Source organism: Oratosquilla oratoria, chromosome 18 (assembly GCF_046742065.1).
Source record: "Oratosquilla oratoria isolate Oo_2021 chromosome 18, ASM4674206v1, whole genome shotgun sequence".
In the NCBI taxonomy this organism is placed as follows: Eukaryota; Metazoa; Arthropoda; class Malacostraca; order Stomatopoda; family Squillidae; genus Oratosquilla; species Oratosquilla oratoria.
Window position 1 is genome coordinate 1,482,501 of NC_134794.1, and position 25,000 is coordinate 1,507,500.

The 25,000-nt window shown below is 45.8% G+C and overlaps 1 protein-coding gene across 8 annotated transcripts in view; it reads right to left on the bottom strand.

Moving 5' to 3' along the window:
* The window catches only part of kn (EBF transcription factor knot), a 413,486-nt gene that overhangs the window by 25,749 nt on the left and 362,737 nt on the right, over positions 1–25,000 (bottom strand). For all 8 annotated transcript variants that reach the window (XM_076201327.1, XM_076201328.1, XM_076201331.1 and 5 more), the window contains exon 8: positions 17,689–17,815. In XM_076201327.1, the coding sequence (XP_076057442.1) occupies positions 17,689–17,815 (127 nt within the window). The remainder of the gene's footprint in view (positions 1–17,688; positions 17,816–25,000) is intronic.

Sequence of the window (25,000 nt, forward strand, 5' to 3'; positions counted from 1 at the left end):
TGGTTCATTAGGATTTCGCGTTACAAAGTCCTTTGTAAGGGGCACCGTCCTAGCCTCCTGATAGGGGGAGTTCGCACCGTTAAACCGAATCATTCTAAGCGTGCCAGGGTCCTTTTTCCACCCTATAAGGGGGCTGGCCGGATTATAGGCTACCGAGGGGTAAGACACCGGCTCCAAATGTAATTGTGTTACACGAAGTGGGATTTCAGAAGTTCGGGAGAGAGGAAAAAAGAGAGAGCGCGGTTGATGAAGCGACGAGGAGAAAGTCCCAAAAGAAATAAAAAAGATAGAGAGAGAGAGAGAGAGAGAGAGAGAAGGAGATATGATGGCGCGATCCACCACCACCACCATGGAGTCCCGATTTTTTTTTTTTTTTTTTTTTTTTTAAAGAAAAAAGAAAGGTAGACAGACAATAAAGGGATTAGAAATGGTGGGTTTAGTGGACGGAGGAACTCTTGTTGGAAAAAAAAAAATTATCGTCACATGAGAAAAAGGGATAATTTTTGTCCATTCTGCCTCTTCCTGACCTACATTTGAGGCGAAACAATATTGTGTTCGCCATCGAACAGTGCAGACATGACACGAAGAAAATATTAATGAACGGTGAAGATGTAATCAAGTGAAATTGGAGAACAATAAATGTAACAGAGTGGTGAAAATGTCCATTTTGGGAATAAAGGAAAGAGGAAAAAGGAAAAAAAAAGAAGAGGAAAAGGTATGGTTTCTTCAAATAAGTTCCGTGACGGGGACTCAATGGAGGTTTGGAACAAAGGAACGGTTAATGGACTTTGTTTAATCTCATTCGAATAAAGCTTTTATGATATGTGTGTGTGTGTGTGTATATTTCTGCTGAAGAAGATCACAGTTAGTGATCGAAATATACAGAACTTTCGACATTAGTGTCTTCTTTTCCGACGGTGTGATAAAAAGTTATATATATATATATATATATATATATATATATATATATACATATATTATATATATATATATATATATAATATATATATATATTTAAAGTACATTTGACTCGCCTGAATATGACACAGTGAAAGATATCGAGTTGATATAACAAGCTGAAGCTGCACAAGGCCGACGCCCTCCGCCCAAGCTTTCGTAGGTTACGAAAAGGCCTTTGACTTTGTCCATCGAGCGGCTGCGCCAAAGTTGATACTTCGGTAAGGTTGAATCAGGCGTAGCCGATTCATTCATTATCGTCGTTGTTGACCAACCTGATGCTGCCGCTTGCAGTCGGCCGTGTCTCCGAGTTTAACTTTTGTGCGGCGTTAGGCTCATTTCACAGGATTCGGCTCTTCGCCGTGCTCCGTCCACGACACGACGTCGTGGTCGTGACGTGTGAAAACGTCCATAGACACCCCCACGGTTACTTGAGAACACGACGTCGTGTCTTGGACGGCGCACGGCGAAAAGTCGATACGTGTGAATCGAGTCTACGGATGACGTGGCAGTCCAGGCGAATTGAAACTAAGGAACGGAAGTCGAAGGTTGAATTAAATATGGCGCGTTGAAGAGAGGCGACAGGAACGCCAGCGCACAGATTTATTGTGTACATAGTCTGCTTGTTTATAGGTGTCCGTGTGTGTGTGTGTGTGTGTGTGTGTGTGTGTGTGTTTGTTCGCCTGTGTGTTTTGGTTTAGGTGTGTTTCCTCTTGCGTGTGTGTGTGTAATTTTTGTATATTATGTACTTGTCTTCTGAGGTTGTGTGTGATGAGTTTGTAGATGAAAGTGTGTGTGTATGTGCCTGTGCGGTGCGTGTACATGCGTATACGTCGTCAGAATTTGTGAGTTGTGTTTGTGTATGTATAGATTGTGTGTGTCAAACATTATCTCCATTGGAGTCCACCGCTGAACAAAGGCCTTTCCCAACTTCTTCCACGGCACTCCTGCAAACTTCTCTGTCTCGTTTCCTTTATCTGTTTACTTTCCCAGGAATAAAAAAACAAAACAATGTAGGACTGCATCGTAAAGAGCTGATTAGTGTTGATGCCAGAAAATATAGATAAGAAGAGAGACGGACAAGGGGATGAGAGAGAGGTAGAAGTAGACAAAGAGAGAGGTGAGAGAGAAAGATAGAGAAAGGAAGAGAGAGAGAGAGAAGTGACCGCGAAGGAGGGGTCGATCAAAGGCGGTTGCGCCGCCGCCGCCGCCGCCGCCAAAAGAAAAAGAGCCGGAGCATCCGTTAGTCGGCCAAGCTTCAAATTAGCCAGCGATAATCTGATTGGTCGGTGGTAACCCAATAGAGAAGGCCCCCAATGCGGTTACCCGCTGCAATTTTTACCGATCTATGTCTTCGCCTGGCGGAGGCGCTGAGAGGGGAGATGGGGGTCCTGGGCGGCGGCGGCGGCGGCGGGGGGCGGTCCTCGTGTGAATAGCTCCTGGATGAAGGTTTTTGATTTTACCAGTTAATTACTTTTTCTCGCCCTTTTCCGAGGTTTCGGACGAAAGGAAGCTGGAGGGCGTTGTAGACGTGGTCAAGAGTTCCCACACCCACCGCCACCCCCTCTTCCACCTCCTCCACCTCCACCTCCACTGTGGGCAGTATTAATTGCGTTCAACAGTCCTCAGGCGGTTTGGAACTCGATTGAGTCCGTGATATTTGATTCTTTCTTTCCTCGAACGAACTCCGCGTCGTCGTCGTCGTCATCGTCGTCGTCGTCGTCGTCTTCCTTTCGGCCGAGTGACCCAAGTGGCCGGGGCAGCAAACAAGGTCTTGTCGTCCGTAGTTGACGAACAAGGACTTCGTTTGCTCACGTTCATCATGGCACGAACGTGCGTTACTGTGGGAACGTTCGCGGTTTTCACGTTCGGGTTTCGTACATGTGTGTGTATTCACTTGGTCTTTGGATCACGTGTTGGACTCGTGATCGACAGCTATTTCCCTCCTGGAAGAGAGCTCGTAGGTCCGATCTATGGGTAATGCTATGACCTTGCACACACACACACACCCAACTCCCCGCCCACGAGAGTCAGAGTAACGACCCGAAGCGCAGCGGTACCGAAATAATTTCGGCCCTGGGCAGGATTCGAACCGAGAACTGCGGGCCACTATTGTGGCAGTTCAGCGCTCTACCAACTGCGCCACCGAGTGTGTGTGTGTGTACTTGTGAGTGTATGTAATTTGCCATGATCTTAGATCACGTATTCAATACGTGATCGACAGCTATTACCTTCCCAGATAAAAGGTCAGCGCTCGTATATAGCTCACTCTATTGGCAATGGTGCACGCGCGAATACACACACACACACACACACACACACACCATCCCTTGCACAACAGAGACAGTAACAGGTTGCAGTGTTAGTGAAAGATTCAAGCCGTGAACGGGACTCGAATTGAGACTTCACTTGTGAGAGTTCTGTGTTTGTGCATGCGTGTGTGCGTGCTGCCGCGTTACCTTTGGCACATTTATATATTACGACTCTGTTCCCGCGTATGTGCGCTTAACATCGTCAGAGAGCTAGAATAAAGAGAAAGCAGCTTATCCAAAGAGGCGAAAGGCGCGGGGACAAAGAGGAGTGTGGCTAAGAGAGCGGGCCGCTCCTCTTTATCCCGTCACATCACAAGATGGGTTAGCAGTCATTACTTAACCATTTTTGAGGCTAATCCTCTTTTGTGACGGTCTGCCATTGACTCTTGGCTAAATGTATCGTATTAACTTTTCACATATCAATCAGGGCATTGTCAAGGACCCGCGGACGCGCTAATCCGGACCCGTCTCTAATTTGCTCTCGGCGGCGCCGGGGACTGCCTTTCAGGGCCCCCCGGCCAGGCAGACTTCCACCATTACCGGGCGTCCAATGCGTTATTACATGCGGATTAATAACCAGGCGGCCCCAGTGCACGCGCGCGCGCGTGCGATCTTGTCTGTCTTTGTGTGTGTATGAGTGAGTGCATGTGTGTACGTGTGTGTGTTTATGTATGAGTGTACGTGTGTGTGTGTTCGTGTCCGTGTGTACATGTGTGTGTGTGTACTTATGCGTATATGAGTACATGTGAGTGTGTACGTCTCTGTATAGGTATGTTTTGTGTGTATGTATGTGTACGTGTGTGCACACACTCGCGCTCAATAGAGCGTGAATGTGTAATCGTATACGTGTGTGTGTGTATTTGTGTGTATACGAGGGTACGTATTTGGGCGTTCAAGCGTATTTGTGTGTGTATATATGCCTCTGTGTATGTATGTGTGTGTGTGTGCTTTATTGTTTGTACAAGTTCATCCATGCGTTACGTAAACGCGTATATATTTTTGTGTGAAAGTTCATTTTGTGTATTTTACAAATTGTAGTGTCCAGGAAAGGAGTTACTCGGGAATTTTATTCATTTTGGGGTTAGCGAGCCTGGCGACGTCTTTGCATTGTCACGTACATTCAACCAAACGAGTTGTTTTCTGTTGCCAAGACGACCAATAACGGTGATTTCCTTTCTCGGTTGTATTAGAACCTTGATTGATGGATTGGTGGGTTAATTGGTTGATGGAAGATACTATTACATGCTGGCAGTGTCCCTAGATTATTATTTTTCCCAAGTGTACGTTCGTGTCGTATGTTCTTTAACCGAGTCAAATGCCTTTTCGTGATCTACAAAATTCTTTGGATTATTCGACGGTTTTCCCTTCAGATATGCCAGATTAGGGGAAAAAAGTGTGTACAGCGTAATTTCACAGCTATATTTTCATCTTATGAAATTGTAGTCACCGTTTGTTATATATTAATGATTTTGATAATATTTGCTGACTATATGTTGTGTGTGTGTGTGTGTGTATGATAGCGTGTGTGTATGTGTGTGCGTGCGTATACGTGGCAACGCTCTTTCTGTCTTTCTCACACGCACGCACGGACGCACATATTTTGCTACCTCTATGTATGTGTGTGTGTGCTTTATTGTTTGTACAAGTTCATCCATGCGTTACGTAAACGCGTATATATTTTTGTGTGGAAGTTCATTTTGTCTTTTTTACTAATTGTAGTGTACAGGAAAGGAGTAACTCGGGAATTTTATTCATCCTTGGGTCAACGAGCCAAGCGACGTCTTTGCATTGTCAGGTACATTCAACCAAACGAATTGTTTTCTGTTGCCAAGACGACCAATAACGGTGATTTCCTTTCTCGGTTGTATTAGAACCTTGATTGATGGATTGGTGGGTTAATTGGTTGATGGAAGATACTATTACATGCTGGCAGTGTCCCAAGATTATATATTATTTTCCCAAGTGTACATTCATGTCGTATGTTCTTTAACCGAGTCAAATGCCTTTTTGTGATCTACAAAATTCTTTGGATCATTCGACGGTTTTCCCATCAAATATGCCAGATTAGGGAAAAAAAGTGTGTACAGCGTAATTTTACGGATATATTCTCATCTTAAGAAATTGTAATCACTGTTTGTTATATATTAATGATTTTGATCATATTTACTGACTATATGTTGTGTGTGTGTGTGTGTGTGTGTGTGTGTGTGTGCGTATACGTGGCAACGCTCTTTCTCTCTTTCTCACACGCACGCACGGACGCACATATTTTGCTACCTCTGTGTATACGTTCATGCGTGTTTACTTGGGTGTGTACAAGTGCATCGGCCGTGTGTGTTTGTGTGAGCCTATGTGTAGACATTTTCTATTGAATGTATGTTTGCGTGTGTGTATTTATGTACATACAATCTCTTTTTCACACCCTAGTTCGTGTAAATGTAAAATTTCACAGTATTTTCTTTGTTTTGTTCCTGATGTTCCTCCAGCATCTTCCACCCTTCTGCTGCTTCTCTTCTATCTCCCATATCTCTTCTCCAGCTCCTGCACTCACCTCCCCAGTGTCCTTTGGTCCCCCCCTCACCTCCCCTCCCCCCCTCCCCCCCGGTCTTTCCTCGTCATCCTCCGTTTTTCTCCCCCAAAGTATCTTTTGCCCCCCACTCCCACTCCCACTCCCACTAACTCCTCTTCTCTTCCTTCCGCTGCGCGGCGAGATTGCACACGAGGAGAGAAGCGCTGGTGAACCGGAGTCCTTAAGACCTAATCACATCCTTCTGCTCTCCATTGGACGTCGGGACCATCCCCCCGGTCGCCCTTCAACGCAATCAGTCACCGACTCATCGTCCTCTGGAGCGGCGGTCCCTGGTCTGAAGAGGCTCTCCACCGGTCGATACCCCATTCATGCAGTAGTCCAGCCCCCTAAGCAGCATGAAATCGCATGTATTTAGCCAGAAAAAAATTGCAAAGTTCGTCGTTTGGTTGAAGAGATGCATACTTTTGTGACTTGCCCGATCTTTGACCTCACCCATCCTCACTCCTCCTCCTCCTCCTCCTCGTCCTCCTCCTCGTCCTCGTCCTCCTTCCCCTCCTCCCCGTCCTCTTTGTCACCCATCCTCCATTTTCTTTGTTTCGTTCCTCTTGTGTACCTATTTCCCACACCCCCTGTAAGAATATGCCTTAAGCCCCCTTTTCTCTATCTTTCCTTCCCCCGTCCCAGTTTATGTCGTAACCCCCCACCCCACCCTCCATTCCCCCCCCGAAGAAAAAACTCCCCCTCCATCCCCTCTCTCTCCCCCCTCCCTCCTCCCTCCTCCCTCCTGGCCCTCAGCCCATTGCTTACATTTAAAACTATCTAAGCCACGGGAGAAACAAGTCCTTGGTGAGTCTATAAACCCGTGGGCGAAGCGGCCCTTGGCGTGGGCCACGGTTTATGGACCCCACCAACCCCCCACCCCTCTCCCACCCTCCCCCCATCCCCCCCACTGCCGCGACCTGGCCTGCCAACCGGGGGATATACAGCCAGCAGAGCAAGGGAAGGAGGAGGGAGGGGGACATGGGGGGGGGAGCGGGAGGGGAGAGGAGGATTAGGGAGGCAAGGGTTAGGGAGGTAGGGAGTCAAGTGTTGGTTTATGAACCCCCTCAAGCAGCGAGGGGATCATGCCTCCCCCCCTCCCTTGGGGGAATAAAATCGTCTGGCGGCAGTATGGTTGGGGTTGGCCAGAGGGTTGATTGGGAGAACTTTGAGTCAACGCTGAGGTGAAAGAATAGGGGTTATTGGAGGTTGTTATTTGGGTTGTTCGTTATTGTGGTCCATAACGAGGTAAAAAAAAAAAAAAATTGACGTATTCAGCGTCTCCCGGCGTAGCCTCTAGACCACACAGGACCACACGTTACTCAGGCGTTTGCCCAAATGATTCTTAAAATTTCGATTTTTTTTTTCGACTGATCTTGTGGCGATTCAAAATATTACTGCATTACCCGTGAAACTGGACGGTAACTAGGTTACTCGGTTACTTGAGATTGAAAATGTACACGTTCAATTGCTCTTGAGGGTTTAACCGCGATCTACGTGGTTAAATTTAACCAAAACCAAGTTAAGATAACCTTGTTTTACTCCCAGTGCAGGCGAGTCTATGTACCATTGGGAAATTCGCCTGGCCGGGGGGGGAGGGGGGAGGGGGGAGCGTGATTGAGGTTAGGAAGGTGTAGGCAGGGGGGGAGGGGGAAGTGGGGTGGGAGAGGACTCCCTCAAAGTTGAATGGCATCATTTGGGTAGAGATAGAAGTCAACAAATGCGAAATAGAAAATATAAACAAATAAATAACTGATCAATAGATATATACATATTGATGTGGGATTGTTAGAAGCGTAGGACTATTAAAGAAATGGGAAAGAAAAATAGGAATAATTTGTTAACCCCCCTAAATAGAATTATCTAACGTAAGTTATGTTTAGAGGCTCGTTAACAAGGACCAAAGCGTTGCCTTAAACTCGTTCAAATTAATGGCAAACGTTGAAATTTCTTAGATTTTTGTCATGAAGGAAAGGAAAAAAATACTTATTCATATATGCAATACGGATGGTATTTGCCTGCTCTCGTCCATCAATACTCTTAACTTGAAATTATTGTTAACCTTAATGAGTGTAATCTCTGGGAATTTTGTTTCGCCAGATGTGCGGTGACCCGGGTTCGATCCTCAACGATACCCGGGGACTGACAGTTGCCCAAGATTTCCTAGTTAGTTAGACAAAAACGGAGAGTGTAGCCACCTAGCGCCTCCTGGCGTATGACAGTGTAATACGTGTGGTGATACCTGTAACGCCAATCTCTCGGTCGAGCTGCCTTCGTCCCTGGCTTTCTTGGTCTTCTCCAACACTTTCTCCAACAGTTTCTCCAACATTTCGCTGACACCACCATAGTTGCCACAGTCACCACCACGGTCGCCGTTGTCACCATCGTCAGCATTATCCCCATCACCTTCACCACCATCACTGTCACCGCTCCCAGTACTATTAGAAGAACCACCAACACCATCGCCAACACCACCTCCACCAGCGCCAGCCACGACCACCACCAGCAGCAGCAGGAGCATGAGGCAGTAAAAAAATGTCTTACTTGTGTTGTGTTGTGTCTTAGTGGTGGAGACTTGGCGGTAATGAAACAACAATTCACCCGGAATAAGAGTGCCTACAGCAGGAGAGAGCTCTTCTCGCCCCCCCCCCCTCTCTCTCTCTCTCTCTCTCTCTCTCTCTCTCTCTCTCTCTCTCTCTCTCTCTCTCCTCCCCCCCTCTCTCTCTCTCCCTCCGTCCATTCCTTCTTTAATTCCTGTTTCTAGATTATTTTCTTTCCTTTTCTTACTTCTCACCTTCCTCTTTTTTATCTATATTAAAAAAGAAAAAAAAATGACCCCATCGCCTTGCCTCCTCGAGATCTTGACTTTTGTTAAATATTCCTGAAAAAAATTCATCCTGATTTTGTTTAATAACAAGTTCTAATGTGCTCTCGTTACCCATTATTATCAGTGTCATCATTTTTGCTCTTTCATTTGTTATTGGTGTAGCAGCATCACTTTCGTTATTACTGTTATTTATCTATTTTTTCTTTATTGATGTTCATTGTAAAGATGTTATCGTTATTAGTACTTCTTTGATAGCCTTTTAACTTTTATTGATATTTGTGTGATGAATAGTGCATCCGTTATAAGATCTTACTTATATCAGCATTCTTCATATATATATATATATATATATATATATTATTTGGATGATGGAGAACATATATACAGGGGAAGGCTCGGAACCCTATACACTCTAACGTTTCGTTCGCGTAGAACTTCTTCAGAGAGTGTATGTAGAACTGCAATTGGAGTTTATGTACTAAATCGTTAGAGTGTATAGGGTTCCGAGCCTTCCCCTGTATATATGTTCTCCATCATCCAAATAATTTGTCAAAAATACTTATCAATATATATATATATATATACACACACACACACACATACTGTATTTTTTCAGTTCTTTTCGTGCGCGTTGGAAGTCTTGCGTACATGTCTGCTTTTATATGTCGTTGGTTTTTATTATATGCATTTTTTTCACGCAGAATACTTACTCATTTAATTTTTATTCTCATCTCTCTTCTCTCCTTTTCTTTTCCTTGCCGTAGACACTCCATTCCTCTCTCTTTCTCTCTTCCTTGTCAGTCCATCTCTCTCTCTCATTCTCTTTGTCTCGTCCTTGTCAGTCCATCTCTCTCTCATTCTCTTTCTCTCCCTCTCTCTTTCTCTCTTTCTCTTTCGCTTTCTCTCTTTTTCCTGGTGGTCATTGGATTTCTTGTCCCATTCTTCTATTCCGCTTTCTCTTCTTCGTTTCACACAGTCTCTTTGGCCACTGTTCCGCTTGTGTTATCACCACAGCCACCTCCATCACCACAACCATCATACATAATCACCACTACTACTACTGCCACCACAGGTACCACTACAACCACCACAGCCACCACTACAACCATCACCACCACAGCCACCACCACCACCACCACCACCACAGCCACCACCACCACCACCACCACTGTTGCTGTCATTTAGTACATTTGTTTTGTTTATCATCTCCGTCCATCTCTGAGGAGTCTGGGATTGTAAAGGAGGAGGAGGAGGAGGAGGAGGCCTCTTTTTACAACCTCTCGACTTTTCTCCAGCGTCCTTTCATTCCTTCCTTCCTTCCTTCCTCTCTGCTCTTTTGTCTCCTCTTTCCCTCTCACACTGAGCCTTCGGAGAGAGCCTCTCTCCTCTCTCTTTTCTCTCTTTCCTCTCGCTCTCTTTCCTCTCTCCTCTCGCTCTCCCACCTGTCTCTCTTTCCTCTCTCTCTCTTTCTCTCTCTCTCCCTCTCTCTCTCTCTCTCTCTCTCTCTCTCTCTCTCTCTCTCTCTCTCTCTCTCTCTTTCGTACAGCATGACCTTGGATGGACAGTTGTGAACCTCACAGATGAGAGCCCGTAGTTTTGGATAGTCCATCTATGCCTAATGGTTTGACCACACAAAAGCCATTCCCTCGCTCAAGGGGTACAGTAACGACTTGAAGTATCAGTGAAAGCTTTTCTTGCCGAGAGCGCGGCTTGGAACTGGGACCTCACGCGTGACTACGACGCTATCCATTACAGAAAGTTGAGCCTGTGTGTGTGTGTGTGTGTGTGTGTGTGTGTGTGTGTGTGTGTGTGTGTGTGCGTGTATGTGTGTGCGTGCGTGTGTGATTTCTGTCTACCTCTGAGCAGTATTGATACTACCACCTTCCTGCCAAATATTTTTACGTTTTATACCTGTTTTGGTTGATACTGGTTCCCCCCTCCACCATCCGTTTTCTGTTCACGTTCTCTCATTTCGTAAATGTTCTTCTCCTTTTCGTGCTGGGAAGCAGATGTTCACGGTAGTTTGTTTATGCTCTGATGGGTCCCCGTTTTCTCTTTGTTCTCCCCGTTTTCTGTTAAGTTTTTTCATCGCATGTTAGCGCCCCCCTTTTCTCTTATCATTTTAATCCATTTCATGGCGACCGGAGCTTAAACGCCCCACAGGTGACTTTATGTGAACAAAATCATGTGGCTTTAGCCAAAAGCAAATGACTAAAGTGCAGCACAAATTCAGTGGAGATCAACTTAACTCCTTTTTGTTGCAACTCAACTTATTTTTGTCCTTTTACTTTTTTCTTATTTTATTTCATTTTCTCTGTTCTCTGTATTTTTTTTTTCTTTTACCTTTTGTTTATTCTTTGGGGGTTGGGGGGCGTCTCTTCAATTTGTTTAGGCGTTTCTGTGTCGTCCTGCCTTTCCTAACCCGCAGCGTCGTCGTCGTCGTCGTCGTCGTCGTCGTCGTCGTCGTCGTCGTTCCCTTACCTTTACCTTTACCCTTTTCCCATTCTCCCGTTCCTTGTCAGCTCCAGCTCCTGCTCTCTGTTCCCCCCTCCCCTCCTCCCCCTTCCTCCTCTTGCCGCTCCATAAAATCCGGCAACATTTTATTGTTTTGTTTTGTTGGAGGTAAAAATTCGCGCCAACGTCGTCGTCGTCGTCGTCGTCGTCGTCGTCGGTGGGTAGTGGTGGTGCAACTCTCGCTTTTGTACTACTTGGCGGTGGTGCTACCTGGCTGCAGGGCAGAACCGCAAGCGGCACGCGCACTGCCGCAGGGCCTTAGTGCCGCAGGACGGTTCAGGTACGCGGCGTTGGATCTTTCTGCGGCTCTGCGGCAGAGGCAACAACTCCTTACCACAATCTGCGCACACAATGGTGTCCTGCGTTATTTGTGTTGTCATACCATCAGTGTTATCATGGGACGTCTGTTGTCGTACTGTAACTGCAGTGAATGACACTTTCATTCTGAGTAATTACAGTTTCTGGTCCAGTATTTTGGTGTAGAAACTGGCCTTACCTTTCAGCATTACTAAGCTTTAATGCCCGAGATTGGGGATGATATTTTTCGTACATATTTTCATGCCTTTGTTGACTAAACTGATTTGGTTTTTTGTAATGTGAACTAACTTCCTTGCATCTTCCTTCCAGTTCCTTCCCGTGCAGACGCGAGACTGTAAGTAATCAACGTTATTTGGTTTAACTGTAAATAGCTCACTGTGTCTTCAGCACGAGACCGTCGAGGTATTGGAGAGATTTTTCATTTCTTCGTGCAAAACACAGATGTGTCCGTGACGGACAATACAAGGAAAAAAAGAACAAAAGATGATGACTACGAGTAATCCGAATCAAAAGTTACAACAACAAACACCACGAAATCTGATGAAGCGTTTAAAAAGACGACACACAAAAATCCGAGCATCCTATTGGCAAGTCTTGTGAACAACGGGTGGGCGTGAGCCAATCACCATCGAGCATTTAGGTCCCGGAGGGAGTATAAACCAATCAGAAGGGAACTATGGCTCCAGGGAGGATTGTCTTAGACCAACTTACAAATGAGGAACTATTGTTGCTTTTTTTGGGATTCGGAAGAAGAGGAACGGAATGATTGGGGAGATGGGGGGGGGGGGGTTGTTGCTGCCCTGATTGGATACTGAAGGGTGGGTTGGGGTGGGGTTGGGGGTTAGGTTAGGGGGACTTTTGAGGAGGTTTGGGATGGTCGTCTGCCATATACCTGAAAACATACTTTATTCTCCAAATGGAGAAAATGATTTTTTCTTTCTTTTTTTTTATGTAGTGTTGTATGTGACTTAAGAGGACATGTCGGATGTTGTGAGCTGATGTCTCGCCATCAAACACACTTTGTCGTTTTGTAGCTAGTGCGCGCCGAGGATTAGGTAGTGTCTGTTCCTTCTTCTTTCTCAGCAAGTGGGGGGAGACTGTTGCCATTGAGGGGGGGGGGGGAAGACGTAGCAGAAACTGAAACGTATTTCTCTCATTTTATGGCTTTCTCCAACATGGCTCTTACATCTTGAGACTTCCCCCGCGGTTCTTCCCTCCCCTCCCCCATCTCACTTTAAGGATTCTTCCAACTAGTTTCTCCTATTTAAAGGGTCCACACTAGTTTCCCCTCTCATTTTAAGGCTTCTTTCAACTAGTTATCCTCTATTTTAAGGATGTTTTCAACAAGTTTCGCCCCCGTTTTAAGGCTTTCCTAAACATATTTCCCCTCATTTTTTAAGGCTTCTTCTAACTAGTCTCCTCCATCTTAAGGGTTCCATACAGTAGTTTCCCCCATTTTAAGGCTCCTTCCAGTTAGTATCCCCCCAATTTAAAGTTTCTTCCAGCTAGTTACCCTCACTTTAAGGTTTCTTCCGACTAGTTTCCCCCATTTTAGGGCATATCTTACACGTTTCCTCCGGTTTAAGGCTTCTTCCAAGACATTTCCCTCGTTTTGAGGCTTCTTTCAACATTACCTCCTCTTTTTAAGGCTTCTAACACATTTTCATCTCTATAAAGCTTCTTCCAGAACATTTACTTGATGTCAAGGCATCTCCCAACATTTCCCTATCCACAGGGTTTCTTTCAAAACATTTACCTCATTTTAAGGCATCTTCCAACACAGTTCCTTAATTTTTAAGGCTTGTTCCAACACACTTCACCCAAATCATTTAGGCTTGCTGAAGCACATTCCCGCCTCGTTTAAGGTTACTTCCAATGCGTCTACCACATTATAGGGCATTTCTTAAGACATTTAGTACTTACAGCGTTAGTCGTCGTCTCCCCCCCCCCACGGAGGTGAAAAGGGATCGCTCAAGGCTTCTTCCCTAATTGGCTAGAATCGCCTGGCGGCAGCTGGGATGGATGTTATGCTCGTGGGGCACAGCGAAAGGCCAGTAACAAGTTACCAGTACATACGGTAGGAGACGCCGAACTGGCGAAAACTGTCAGCTTTGCCCAAGTGTGCTTAAGAGAGCTTGGGCAAGTGGCAGTCTGCGGGAATTTGTTGGGAATCGAACTTAGTCTTCATCAGTCGTAGCCCCCCTCCCCTTTATTTATTTATTTCATTTTTTATTTTATTGTTATTTGTATGTGTGTGTGTGTGTGTGTGTAACCGCCTTTCAAAAGTGTCTTAAAGTGAATTCGAGTAAAAACTTGTCAGCGCTTCATAAACTAGGGTCTTACTCATCATCGAAGCCAATGTGACTCCACTACTGAACCGAGAGCTTCCTGAACATCTCTCACGAATCGTACCATAGCTCTAATCGTTGCCACGTCACCCCTGCAAACTTCTCTTTTCACCTGTATTGAGAAGACCTTAGAAGTGACTCCGCTTCGAGACCCTAGGGCAGGGGTGGGCAACCTTTCTAAGTGTGTGTGTGCCAAAATCAACCTACGACATAGTACGAGTATGGGGACCCCTCTACCTCCCCCCTTCACCTCCCAGGAACCCCCCCCCCCTAGTCCACGCTGTGACCAATGGTTATACAAAAGAAGTTGAAGATCTATTTGGTATTTGTTTTAAGATGAGCTCTGAGTTTCGCGTGCCGGAAACGTATCGATAGTGCGCCATGTTTTGCACGCGTGCCAAGGGTTCCCCAGCCCTAGCGGCCTAGAGAGGGGTCGGCTTTGCTTCCTCCCATCATTTGAAGAGGGAGGGGGGATGGGGGGATAGGTCTCTGCGGTCCCACACGTATCCTGAAGCGAGCTCCTGAAGAAGGGGGCGGAGGAGGGGGGCAGGGGGGGGCAGAGGAGGGGGGCAGGGCGGGGCGGGGGGCAAATGAATATGCTGTGGGGGATTAAAGTGTTGACAGGAGGAACATTAGCGGCTGTGAAAAGGAGCCTTCGGCGGGAAGGAGGAGAAAGAGGAGATGGCTGGGTGGAGGCTTCGGGGGGCCAGGGGGGGGGGAGATGGTGCCCCGTTCTCATCCCCCCTCCCTCTCCCCCCGGACATAAGTCAACACGTGTAGAGGGCGTCGTCACACATGGGGGGAGGGGGGAGGGGGATCTCTCGACGCCTCTGTGCTCTACCTTCTTGTCTGCCTATGATGGCTGTAGGCATGTGTTAGCTCCCCCCCCCTCTCTCTCTCTCTCTCTCTCTCTCTCTCTCTCTCTCTCTCTCTCTCTCTCTCTCTCTCTCTCTCTCTCTCTCTCTCTCTCTCTCTCTCTCTCTCTCTCTCTCTCTCTCTCTCTCTCTCTCTCTCTTGTTCTCAGTCTCGTTCTCTCATTTCATTTTCTCTTTTCCCATCTTTCTATCTCATTCTCTCAACTACATTCTTTCTCTCAGTCTCTTATCTCATTCTCATCTCTCTCTCTCCCTCTCTGACACGCGCACACACACACACACACACACACACACACACACACACACACACACACACACACACACACAAACACAGTCACGTGATGTCGGAGTCTACGCAGAAGTGAATAGAATAGTCTTATGAAGAAAACAACAACAACAACTAAGAGGTCGAAGAGTTCATTAAAGGAGAGTATCTTTAGAGGTGATGAAAATCGTTTGGCCAAACACTCCGCGAAGTAGAATTTACGAATAATTTCTATGACGTCATTCTTTACCGGAAATTTGAAATTTCCATCGAAATCTTAGGGTTATTTTACTTGGGCTGTACTGCATCAGTAAAATAATATTAATAATAATAATAATAGTAATAATAATAATAATAACAACAATAATAATAAGATCGTTTGTCAGCAATGAGGACTTTAGTCCTATAGAATCTTTTCGTATTTTTTAATGATTATTTGTCTTTGTTCTTTGATAAGGATCTATCTGCCTTTAGGCAGATTCTTATCTTTGGTAAAGGGACGTGCATTGCTGTAATTGTACATCTTCATAACCCCTGTCGCTACAGAATGAAATAGCTTCTTATGTACATTTAATTATTTATCATCGTTACTTACTTTACTTTTATTTGTTTTTATGTCTTTTATTTTTATTTTAGGTTTGGTGCTTGTATCATCAAATCTTACCTTTTAGAAGATTCCTTGTATGGGTGTGTTTGTGTGTGTGTTTGTGTGTGTGTGTGTGTGTGTGTGTGTGTGTGTGTGTGTGTGTGTGTGTGAAACATGCTTATACGGAAAATGCTATAGTACTACTCAGGCAGGATATCAACACCAACAAAAATATTTTTTTATAACGTTTACTTTTAACCGAGATGACGTAAAAAAGGGGGTAGCATGCCAATACATATAAATAAACCCTTTCTCATATGAAATTACTCCATGAAAAGTGATTGTCATGCCAAAAATATATGTAAACCATTTCTCATGTAAGAACATGTGAAGTAGTGTTTAGTAAACGACTTAACTACTGGTGCAGTAAGATGACGTAAAGTCGTAAGGATACAAAGTCGTTTCCCATTGGTTCACTATCCATAGAGTCGACATGACGTCACCTATAAGACTTTGTAAACATACACTTCGGAATGAGGCAGTTTATACTGATATATATATATATATATATATATATATATATATATATATATATTTATATATATAATATGTATTCAATGATAAAGCTCAGGATAAGGTTGCGATGAAAAATGGCTCCAGTAGTCGACAGCACGAAGAATCCAGTTTCAAGAAAAACATCGTAACTTAGGCCATATGATAACAACGATCACATTTGCGTCCAGTAAGATTTTGTTAAGGACGGACATAGAATTATGACCTCATCAGTAACCTGATGTCGGTGACGACACTGATATGACGTAGGTTTGTTGGCGAGTTGAGACATTTGCTGACGTCATGTCGGTTGTGAGTCTTTACCGAATTCGGCCGTAGACTGTTGTGGGTCACACAATACTGGTAAGACAGTTTAAGATCCGGAGAGGACAGGTTAACGTGCCCCAGTTGCGCATTATGCCCTACGTGTTAGTGATGGTAATTTGTAACGGGAACTTGTTCCATTTTGTGGTATTACTTTAAAGTAAAAGTACGACCTTTCCGATTGCACCTTTGATTTCTTGAGTTATGAAAGTGTGCATCAGGTGTAAATGTACGCAGATGTACGCCGTGACCAGAAGCTCGGGCAATAGATTCACGGAGGTCAGGAACTAACGTAATTGTATATTTTTTCACTGCCACGTCACTCCTGCACACTTCTCTGGCTCGTCCAATCTTGTTAGATCTACTTTTTTTCATCATTAGTGCTGAAAGAGTCTCAAGAATGAATGAGATAATGTGATAGCTGAGTGGTTTGACAGCGCGTAGCCGCTCTCGCTCTTCTCCATCCCCGGCAAACGATCCGGTGGATACGTGTTAATCTTGGTGCATTAGATCTCACGGGGGGAAACCCCATTAAGGCCTAAGCAGTATCCAGTGTAGGATCTTCTTCTTCTTCCTTCCCGAAGCCAAACTGAGAGCTGATCGAAGGCCACTGCTGACTAAACCACGCTTAACTCTCGCCATATCACTCCTGGAGACTTCTTTGGTTTGTATTTTCTTTTTTTTTCTCTCTTCTTCTTTTTCTCTCTTCTTCGGTTGTTGCAGTTGTTTCAGTGAAAACGTGCTCTTGCCGTACAATTTCGTGATGTTATATTTTGTCTGTCTAAGCGTCAACGAGATGTCTTGTCGCCAACGAGATGTCTTGGCGCCAGCGAGATGTCCTGGGCGCCAGCGAGATGTCTTGGGCGCCAGCGAGATGTCCTGGGCGCCAGCGAGATGTTTTGGCGCCAGCGAGATGTTTTGGCGCCAGCGAGATGTCTTGGCGGCAGCGAGATGTCTTGTCGACAACGAGATGTTTTGGCGCCAACAAAATATCTTGGCTCCAATGAGATGTCTTGTCGCCCAACGAGATGTCTTCCGACTTGTCGTCATCGACGACGCCTTCGTCGTGATGCGGTAACCATCCTCCTCCGGGTAATGTTATGACAGAAGCTTTGATGACATGAAGAAGCACTGGTCTCGGGCACACAGCAAGACAAAGAGAGGTGGTGGTGGTGGTGGTGAGCTACGTGGCACGGCTAGAAAGAAAACGGGAGACATGCTGGTCTCTAATATATACTTACCAAACATCCCTTCGGTTGGGTCGAGTCGCTTGGCTCGTCTGCCGTGCTTTGAGTTGTTGTGCACGAACATGTTGTCCGAAACGGCCAGAAGCGGTCCACCCACATCGACCTGCTGCGAGATGATCACCTGCCGAAAGAAAACGGAACGCGGGTTGAGGCCATTGGTGTTGAACAGGAGGAAGGCACAGTTTGAGGGAACAATTTAAAAGAAGGAAAACTTTTCCAGTTATAACAGTAAAAGGTTGGAACAGATCATCAGTAGAAATAATGATAATAATAATAATAATGATAATAATAACAATAATATGATAATAATAAAGGGGGAACAAGAGAAGATGGAATAAGGACAAACGTACACCTAGAAGTGTGGGGGAGGGGAGGGAGAATTGATGAAGATAGATGTCCTGCCTTTCCTCCTCGTCTCATTTCCCCGCTAGGCGCTATACTCCGTCACGCGTCACGTTTCTCCAGCACCCCTCCCTCCCTCCCTCCGTAGCCTTCTGTGTACCATCATCGTACCGTGCGGCCCCAACCTCTCGTGGGTCACCTTGTTCCCTTCTCCTCCATACCTTCCCTCCCAGCGCCCCTCCACTTTCTTCTCTACCCCCACGACCCTCCCCCTCCCCCTCCCCCCTCTCCCAATTTCCCTTCCCTGCCTCCCCCTTCCCCCTCCGCTCCCTCCAGTCCCAATCCCACTTCCCTCCTCTTGCTTCTTCTCTCCTCCCCCTTCCTCCCTCTTTACCCTCTCATCTCCACTCCCGTCCCCCTCCCCGTCCTATCGTCCTTCCGTAGCCTCTTCCCTCCCTCCCTCGTCCCTCTCCGGGCATCCCTCCCTCCCTCCCGTCTCCGCCCCCCCGCCCCCCTCCGGGCCTCCCCTCCCCTCCCCCCTCCCCTCCCTCCCCCCGCCGGGCCAACAAGGGCGTGATTGAGGCGGCACAAGTTCCCAGGCAGTCGGGCGTAAGGACGCTGATAATCCTATGGCCCGACACGAGTCCCACTTGAGCCACGCCACTGCACAACCAGGAGGTGTTGAAGGAGGAGGGGGAGGAGGACGAGGAGGAGGAGGGGGAGGACAAGGAGGAGGGGAGGAGGAAAACATGCGGCGGAAAGAAGAATGGAATAGGGTAGAGGATGAGATAAGTAAAATGAGATATTGATTATGTGCTGGATAGATTTTGTTGTGTCACTTGGTGTAAATAAAAACAAAAAAGAGGAAAAGAGAAATGACGAAGAGTAGTGTGATCGATCAAAAATTCACTTGGTTTGTATATGTGTGTGAGCATATATATATATATATATATATATATATATATAATGGTGATTATCTACTCAAAGTTGCAGCCATATTAGAAATACACTTAAACTTGAAGCAACATTACTAGTCGCACTGTTTATTCCAGTACTTTTTCATTTGTTAGCCTCTTTTAAGAAGTTTTGGAACTTTGAGAAACTTTACAAAAAGTCAATATTGTAGCCCCGAATGTTGAGGACAGAAGGGACGAAAGGAACCCGAAAGGTTCTTGGAACAGATTTGCTTGTCACAAGGCGATTTTAAAGTTGCAAATGCCCTGTTCACACTAGCGGTTTCAGCCGCGGCAGTCCAATTACACTCCAAATCAATGGAGGTGTTCACACTCAACTGTGCAGTTTTTCCTTGACTATGCGATGCCGCCGCGGTTTCCGCGCGGTTCAAACCGCTTGTTTGAAGAGGGCCTTAAACTCGGAACAACCTAGAAATGGAGTCGGACAGCCTACATATGTAGTCCCAGGTTCTTTGGAGTTTAGGACGCGTCAGACCTTTGGGTTACTGTCCTTATCAACACAAATAACCCCCCCCTCCGAAGCCCCCAAACCCCCCAACCCCGAGCACCCACCCCGGACACAACAAATAAGAAGGGGGCAGCGGGGTCCCACCCCCCAGCCCCTGGCGAGTCCTTCTGGATATACAAACATTTATCTGCCGCCGGTCAACAAATGGTGACAGCGGGAATTTCAACTTCCGGCTAACTTTTTTGGGCCCAGTTTGACGACGCCGGGGCAGAACCGCTTTGCCAGTAGCCCGGACGAACGCCACCCCGGATACACACCTACCAGACCCTGAGATCCCCCCTCCCCCCCTCCCCGGCCGCCCCCCATGACCCATCCGCCCCGCGCGGCCCCCCCGCTGTTTGTTGTGGAAGAATAAAGTTACTCGGAGTGGCGAGGGAGATAAAACGACGCCAGATTAGCGGTCGGAGTGGGGCTTCGATGGCTCGTGTGCCCGGCAGAAGAGAAAAAGGCGCGAGATTTCGGCGGGAGATTTTGGCGGGAAACGGACACGAGTAATCCGTCGGTGGCGCGTGGAGGACAGCGATAAGAAGACAAGAGGGACACGGGTGGCGGGGGGCGAGGGGGGGAGGAGGAGGACACCCCACGGGGAGGAGGAGGAGGAGGAAGTACTGCTGAGAACAAGAGGAGCTGCTAAGAGCAGGTACGAGTTCTGTGTTTCGAAAACATTCTTGAATTTTGTACTTTACAGTATATCCCGCTGTAGTCGTTTCTCGTCTCAAGGAGGGAGCGGTTTCAGGACACTGAACCGACAGCTTCAGAGGGATGGTGTCTTCAGCTGCTGAAACAACCTCCCCCCACCTCCTTTTGTAAATTCTAAGAACGGGGTAAATGAATTGTATTGTGTAAGAACCATTTTCAAATGGAATAAAATATTTGAATTTGACTCTCTGTTCTGACACACCGGCCCAATGAATGTAATCGTTTTATTCTGGTTGGCATGCTGGGATTTTACTCCAGATTTGGATGATGAGGTGGTAGAGAGACTGATTGAGCAAAATAAGGATTTAACAAATCCTCGTTCATAATTAACCCCTTTAGGTCAGCTGATCACCCATTGGAGGTAAATGGATTCCTCTGCCGCTAGCCAGAAACAAGCTTTCAGAGTTGGTCACGGGGCTGAAGCAGTTAAACCAGTGTTTCTTAACTTGGACTGCTGAAATTGACTTCAGGAGGTTCTGGGAAGTGCTGAATACATGGCAGTGTTTCCCTTCCCTTTCTCCTTCTAGTGATCAGATGTTAACCACCAGAGTCAAGGAGCTGCTAGACTCCCTAGACCTGACTACTACTACTACTACTACTACTACCACCACTACTACTACTACCACCACTACTACAGGGGGAGAGCCCTTGGGGTCGGAAAATGTTCAGAAAAGCTGGGTGAAGCCTCTTTATGTCCAGAGCCACCCCCACCCCCCCTGCTCCCTTAACCAAGTGATTAAAATCTTCTGGGGGGGGGGAAACAGCACGAATAATATGAAGTAAGAGAAATTATAAATATGAAGTAACACGAATATGAAATATGAAGTATATATGAAGTAATACGAAGTGGCTCAAGCGGGTTAAAAAAAACTGCGAGAGAACCGTAGAGTTTCGTCGTCACTGGAAAGGGGGGGGTCGTTTTGCCTCAGCTGAATAAAATCGCCTGACGGCAAGCGAGTGATGAAACCCCTTAAAGGCAGACAAAGGGGCGAATGAAACGAGTGGCGCAACTACACGGGAGAATAAAAAAAATGTCGAACTTTGTATATTTTATTATGCTGTCGCTACACGATTTCTCTCTCGCTACAGGGGTCGGTCCCTATCTTGAAACAGGTCGCCGTGGATCAAGACCCCTTAACTCAATTAAATTGCTTGTCTATGAGGAAAAGTGCAATACTGCATGGAAGGGGGGGATATATATATATATATATATATATATATATATATATATATATATATGTGTGTGTGTGTGTGTGTGTGTGTATGGGTCTGCGTGTTCCTGTGTTAGACTTGAGCGCGCCCTAATTAGGTTGCTAGGCAACGGGGCTCGGTTGAATAGTTTATTAGTCATCCATCATAGTTTTGTGGTGTTGTCCTGGCTCGAGTCGGCCATTTTTAATCATTAACGAGAGTTAGGTAAACTGGATTTTTTTTTTTTTTTTTTTTTTTTTTTTTTTTACCCTCTCAGGTTCTGTATCGCATCCAGGGTCTCGTCCTGGAACGCGGTCCTCTCCGACCGGGACCCACAGCAAAAGGGGTATGAAAATTGACAGAAAGGAAGGTGAAAAATGAATAAACTCGCCTGGCGCCAGCCAGAATGAGGCCACGCCCACTGGACGCCCAAATGTGAACATTTGCTCGATGACCTAAGGGCGTCTTTCACTCGCCTTTCGAGCGCGACGAAAAGTCGTATTCTTAAGCGCCTTTTTTTTTTATTCATCTTTATTTGTGTTTATTGATCTAATTTTTTTTTTTTTTTTCTATTTTTGGGGGGAGGCTGAGGCCTAACAATTCAACAAACAACTTTGGCCCTTATTTTCTCTGAGCATAAGGGTGATCATCCGTCTTGTGTAATACCAATTTGGGTTTTGGAGATTCGTTTTAAGAATACGACTACAAGAGTCGTAATTGGGGGGAGGGGGTTCGCCCCCCACTCAGACACCGTTCTCTTCCCCACCCGACACCCCTTCCCCCTTCCCCCTTCCCCCTCTCCAAGATCCTTTCCCCCTTCCCCCTCCCCCTTCCCAAACACCCTCCCCCTTCCCTCCCTCCCTCCCCCAGTTAGCCTAATCTAACCTAACCTAACCTCTCCCCCTCCCCCCCGGGCCTCGCCGCTGCATAAACACACTTCCGATGTGTAAACACATAAAACTCGTGCCGATGTAACCAAAGAACGACAAGAATAACAAGAGGCGCGGCAAAGAGGAAGAGAGTAATGTAACCCTGGAGAGAGATTAGCGCCTGATCCTCTTCACCCCCAAGAAGGTTAGCAAGTCGTTTAGGCCTACCCGGTCCTCAAGTGGCAGTTTACACACACACACACACACACACACACACACACACACACACACACACACACACACACTCACTCACTCACTCACTCAAATTAACACATTGTGTATTGTCAGGGTACCTCTGTATCAATGTCAACTCAGTAAACCTATTATTATTATTGTTATCATTATTATTATTATTATTATTATTATTATTATTATTATAACACACTGACCTATACAATGACGGACTTGTGTTATTTTGTTCTGTTTTGCGGTCCGAGTTCGCTTCCCATTCATTCCTCTTGAGAAGAATAGAATCGTCAGGGATTAGCCATGTTAAAGTCCGTCGTATCTGAGAGGGGGGTGGGGGGGAGCTGCTGCGGGGGACGGGGGGGGGAGGACGGCGTAAGTGGGCTTAAGTGGGCTTATCAGGTATCAAGTTGATCCATGGAGCACACTTACTTGTTTGTTTGTTTGTTTTTATCTGTTTATTTTGTTTTCCTTCTGTCTCTATCTCTCCTCCCCCCTCTCTCTCCTTCTCCTCCTCTCTCTATCTCCTCTCCTGTCTCCTCTCTCCCACTGCTCTCTCCCTCAACCCCCCTCTCTCCCTCTATTCTCTCTCTCTATCTCTTCTCTCTCTCTATCTCTTCTCTCTCTCTATCTCTTCTCTCTCTCTAACTCCTCTCTCTCTCTCTCTCTCTCTCTCTCTCTCTCTCTCTCTCTCTCTCTCTCTCTCTCTCTCTCTCTCTCTCTCTCTCTCTCTCTCTCTCTCTCTCTCTCTCTCTCTCTCTCTCTCTCTCTCCCCTAAAGTGCCATGCATTGTTCACTCAAGGTTTAGGACGAGATAGCGAAGTTTGCAGGAGTGACGTGACAGAGCATGGTCTGGAGAGGCCCTTGTTCAGTTGTGGATTCCAAATGGCTGATTGACTGACTGATGGATTGATATTTTTCTTCTGTTCACTGATAGATGGTAATAGGATTGAGTTTTTGTGGTCTTGCCACTCTGATTGATTGATTGATTGATTGATTGAACATTTGGAGGACGAGGGACCTGACAGAAGCTGGATAAGATCGTCAGGCGACAGGTAGAATTGAACTCTTTAATTGGCTGGGAAGAGTTGGAGGAAGATTTACGTTATTGATGTTAATATTAGCCCGTGTCTTTTTTATTTATTTATTTATTTTTTTATTTATCTATAAAAAAAAATTCCGGTTGCCACCAGGTATGCTTTATTCATTTCATTGTTAATTTTAACACGTATCCATTTATTTATCTATTTATTTTTATTTATATATTTATTTATTTTATTTTATTTTATTTTTTAATATTTATATTTGGTAATTAACATCATGAAGCATCTGGAGTCCACTGCTGACCAGAGGTCTCATCTGACCTGTTCCTTGAATCGCACGACATCATTAACCTCTACCACACCACTCCTGCAAACTTCTCTGTCCTTGTTCAGGATCTGTTTGATTTTCGTCTTTATTTTTTTCAGGGCGGTAATATGCGGGTCTTTTGTGTACCGTTGCTTGGGGTTTGTTTTATTTATTTAGATATTTAGATATTTATTGATGTATTTATGTATTCAATTATTTGTTTATTCAACTGTTGTTTTAGGAATACATGAGACCCTTGCTATACCATTAATGATTATGTTCTTCATTGACACATGTCACAGGGGTAATTAGCAACACCAATTTTCGTAGTCATTACGGCAGCGACAGCGGAGCCGACGAGTCCGTACTTTCCATAAAACATCCAGGTCAACTCGCCGAGCGATTAGGTCGTCCAGATCGCAACAGAGGCGAGTCTGTCTTTTTAGAAGTTCGACCAAGCAGCATTACAGACGCCAGAGTGATTTGGGTACTCAGGCCGGGGAAGGAAAAAAGAATGAATATTGGAACTTCGGCGGCGGCGTCATCGTATAACATTGAGCTTTGAACTCTCCTTCCTCGCTGATTCCCTGGCGGCCATAAGTTATTGACGTTGTTTCTAATGAGCCTCTAGGATGATCTAACACCGAAAAGTCCTTGTCGATCGCTAGCGAGTGAGCGAGGGAGGGAGCTGTAGCTAGCACGTTCGCTTGCTAGCTCGCTAGCTAGGAAGACCTGCGTATGATCTCAAATGTTATTCACTCGCGCGCGCGCATACACACGCTCAAACAAACAAACACACACACACATACACACACACACGCAGACACACACACACACACACACACACACACACACACACACACACACACACACACACACACACACACACATACACACACACACACACACACACACGTAAATGAAAACATACAAATATTTATTCATGGGTCATTATTAATGTACGTGTAAATGTGGGTATGGGTTGTATACTTGAAGTTGTGTAACCGCATAACTAGAACAACAATATCACAAGGTTCTTCTAAGTGACGTTAGAACGGCATTGCCGACCCGTCGTTAGAATTTAGGTCAATTCGGTCTCCCGCTCAACGCCATCGATGCTTTGCTTT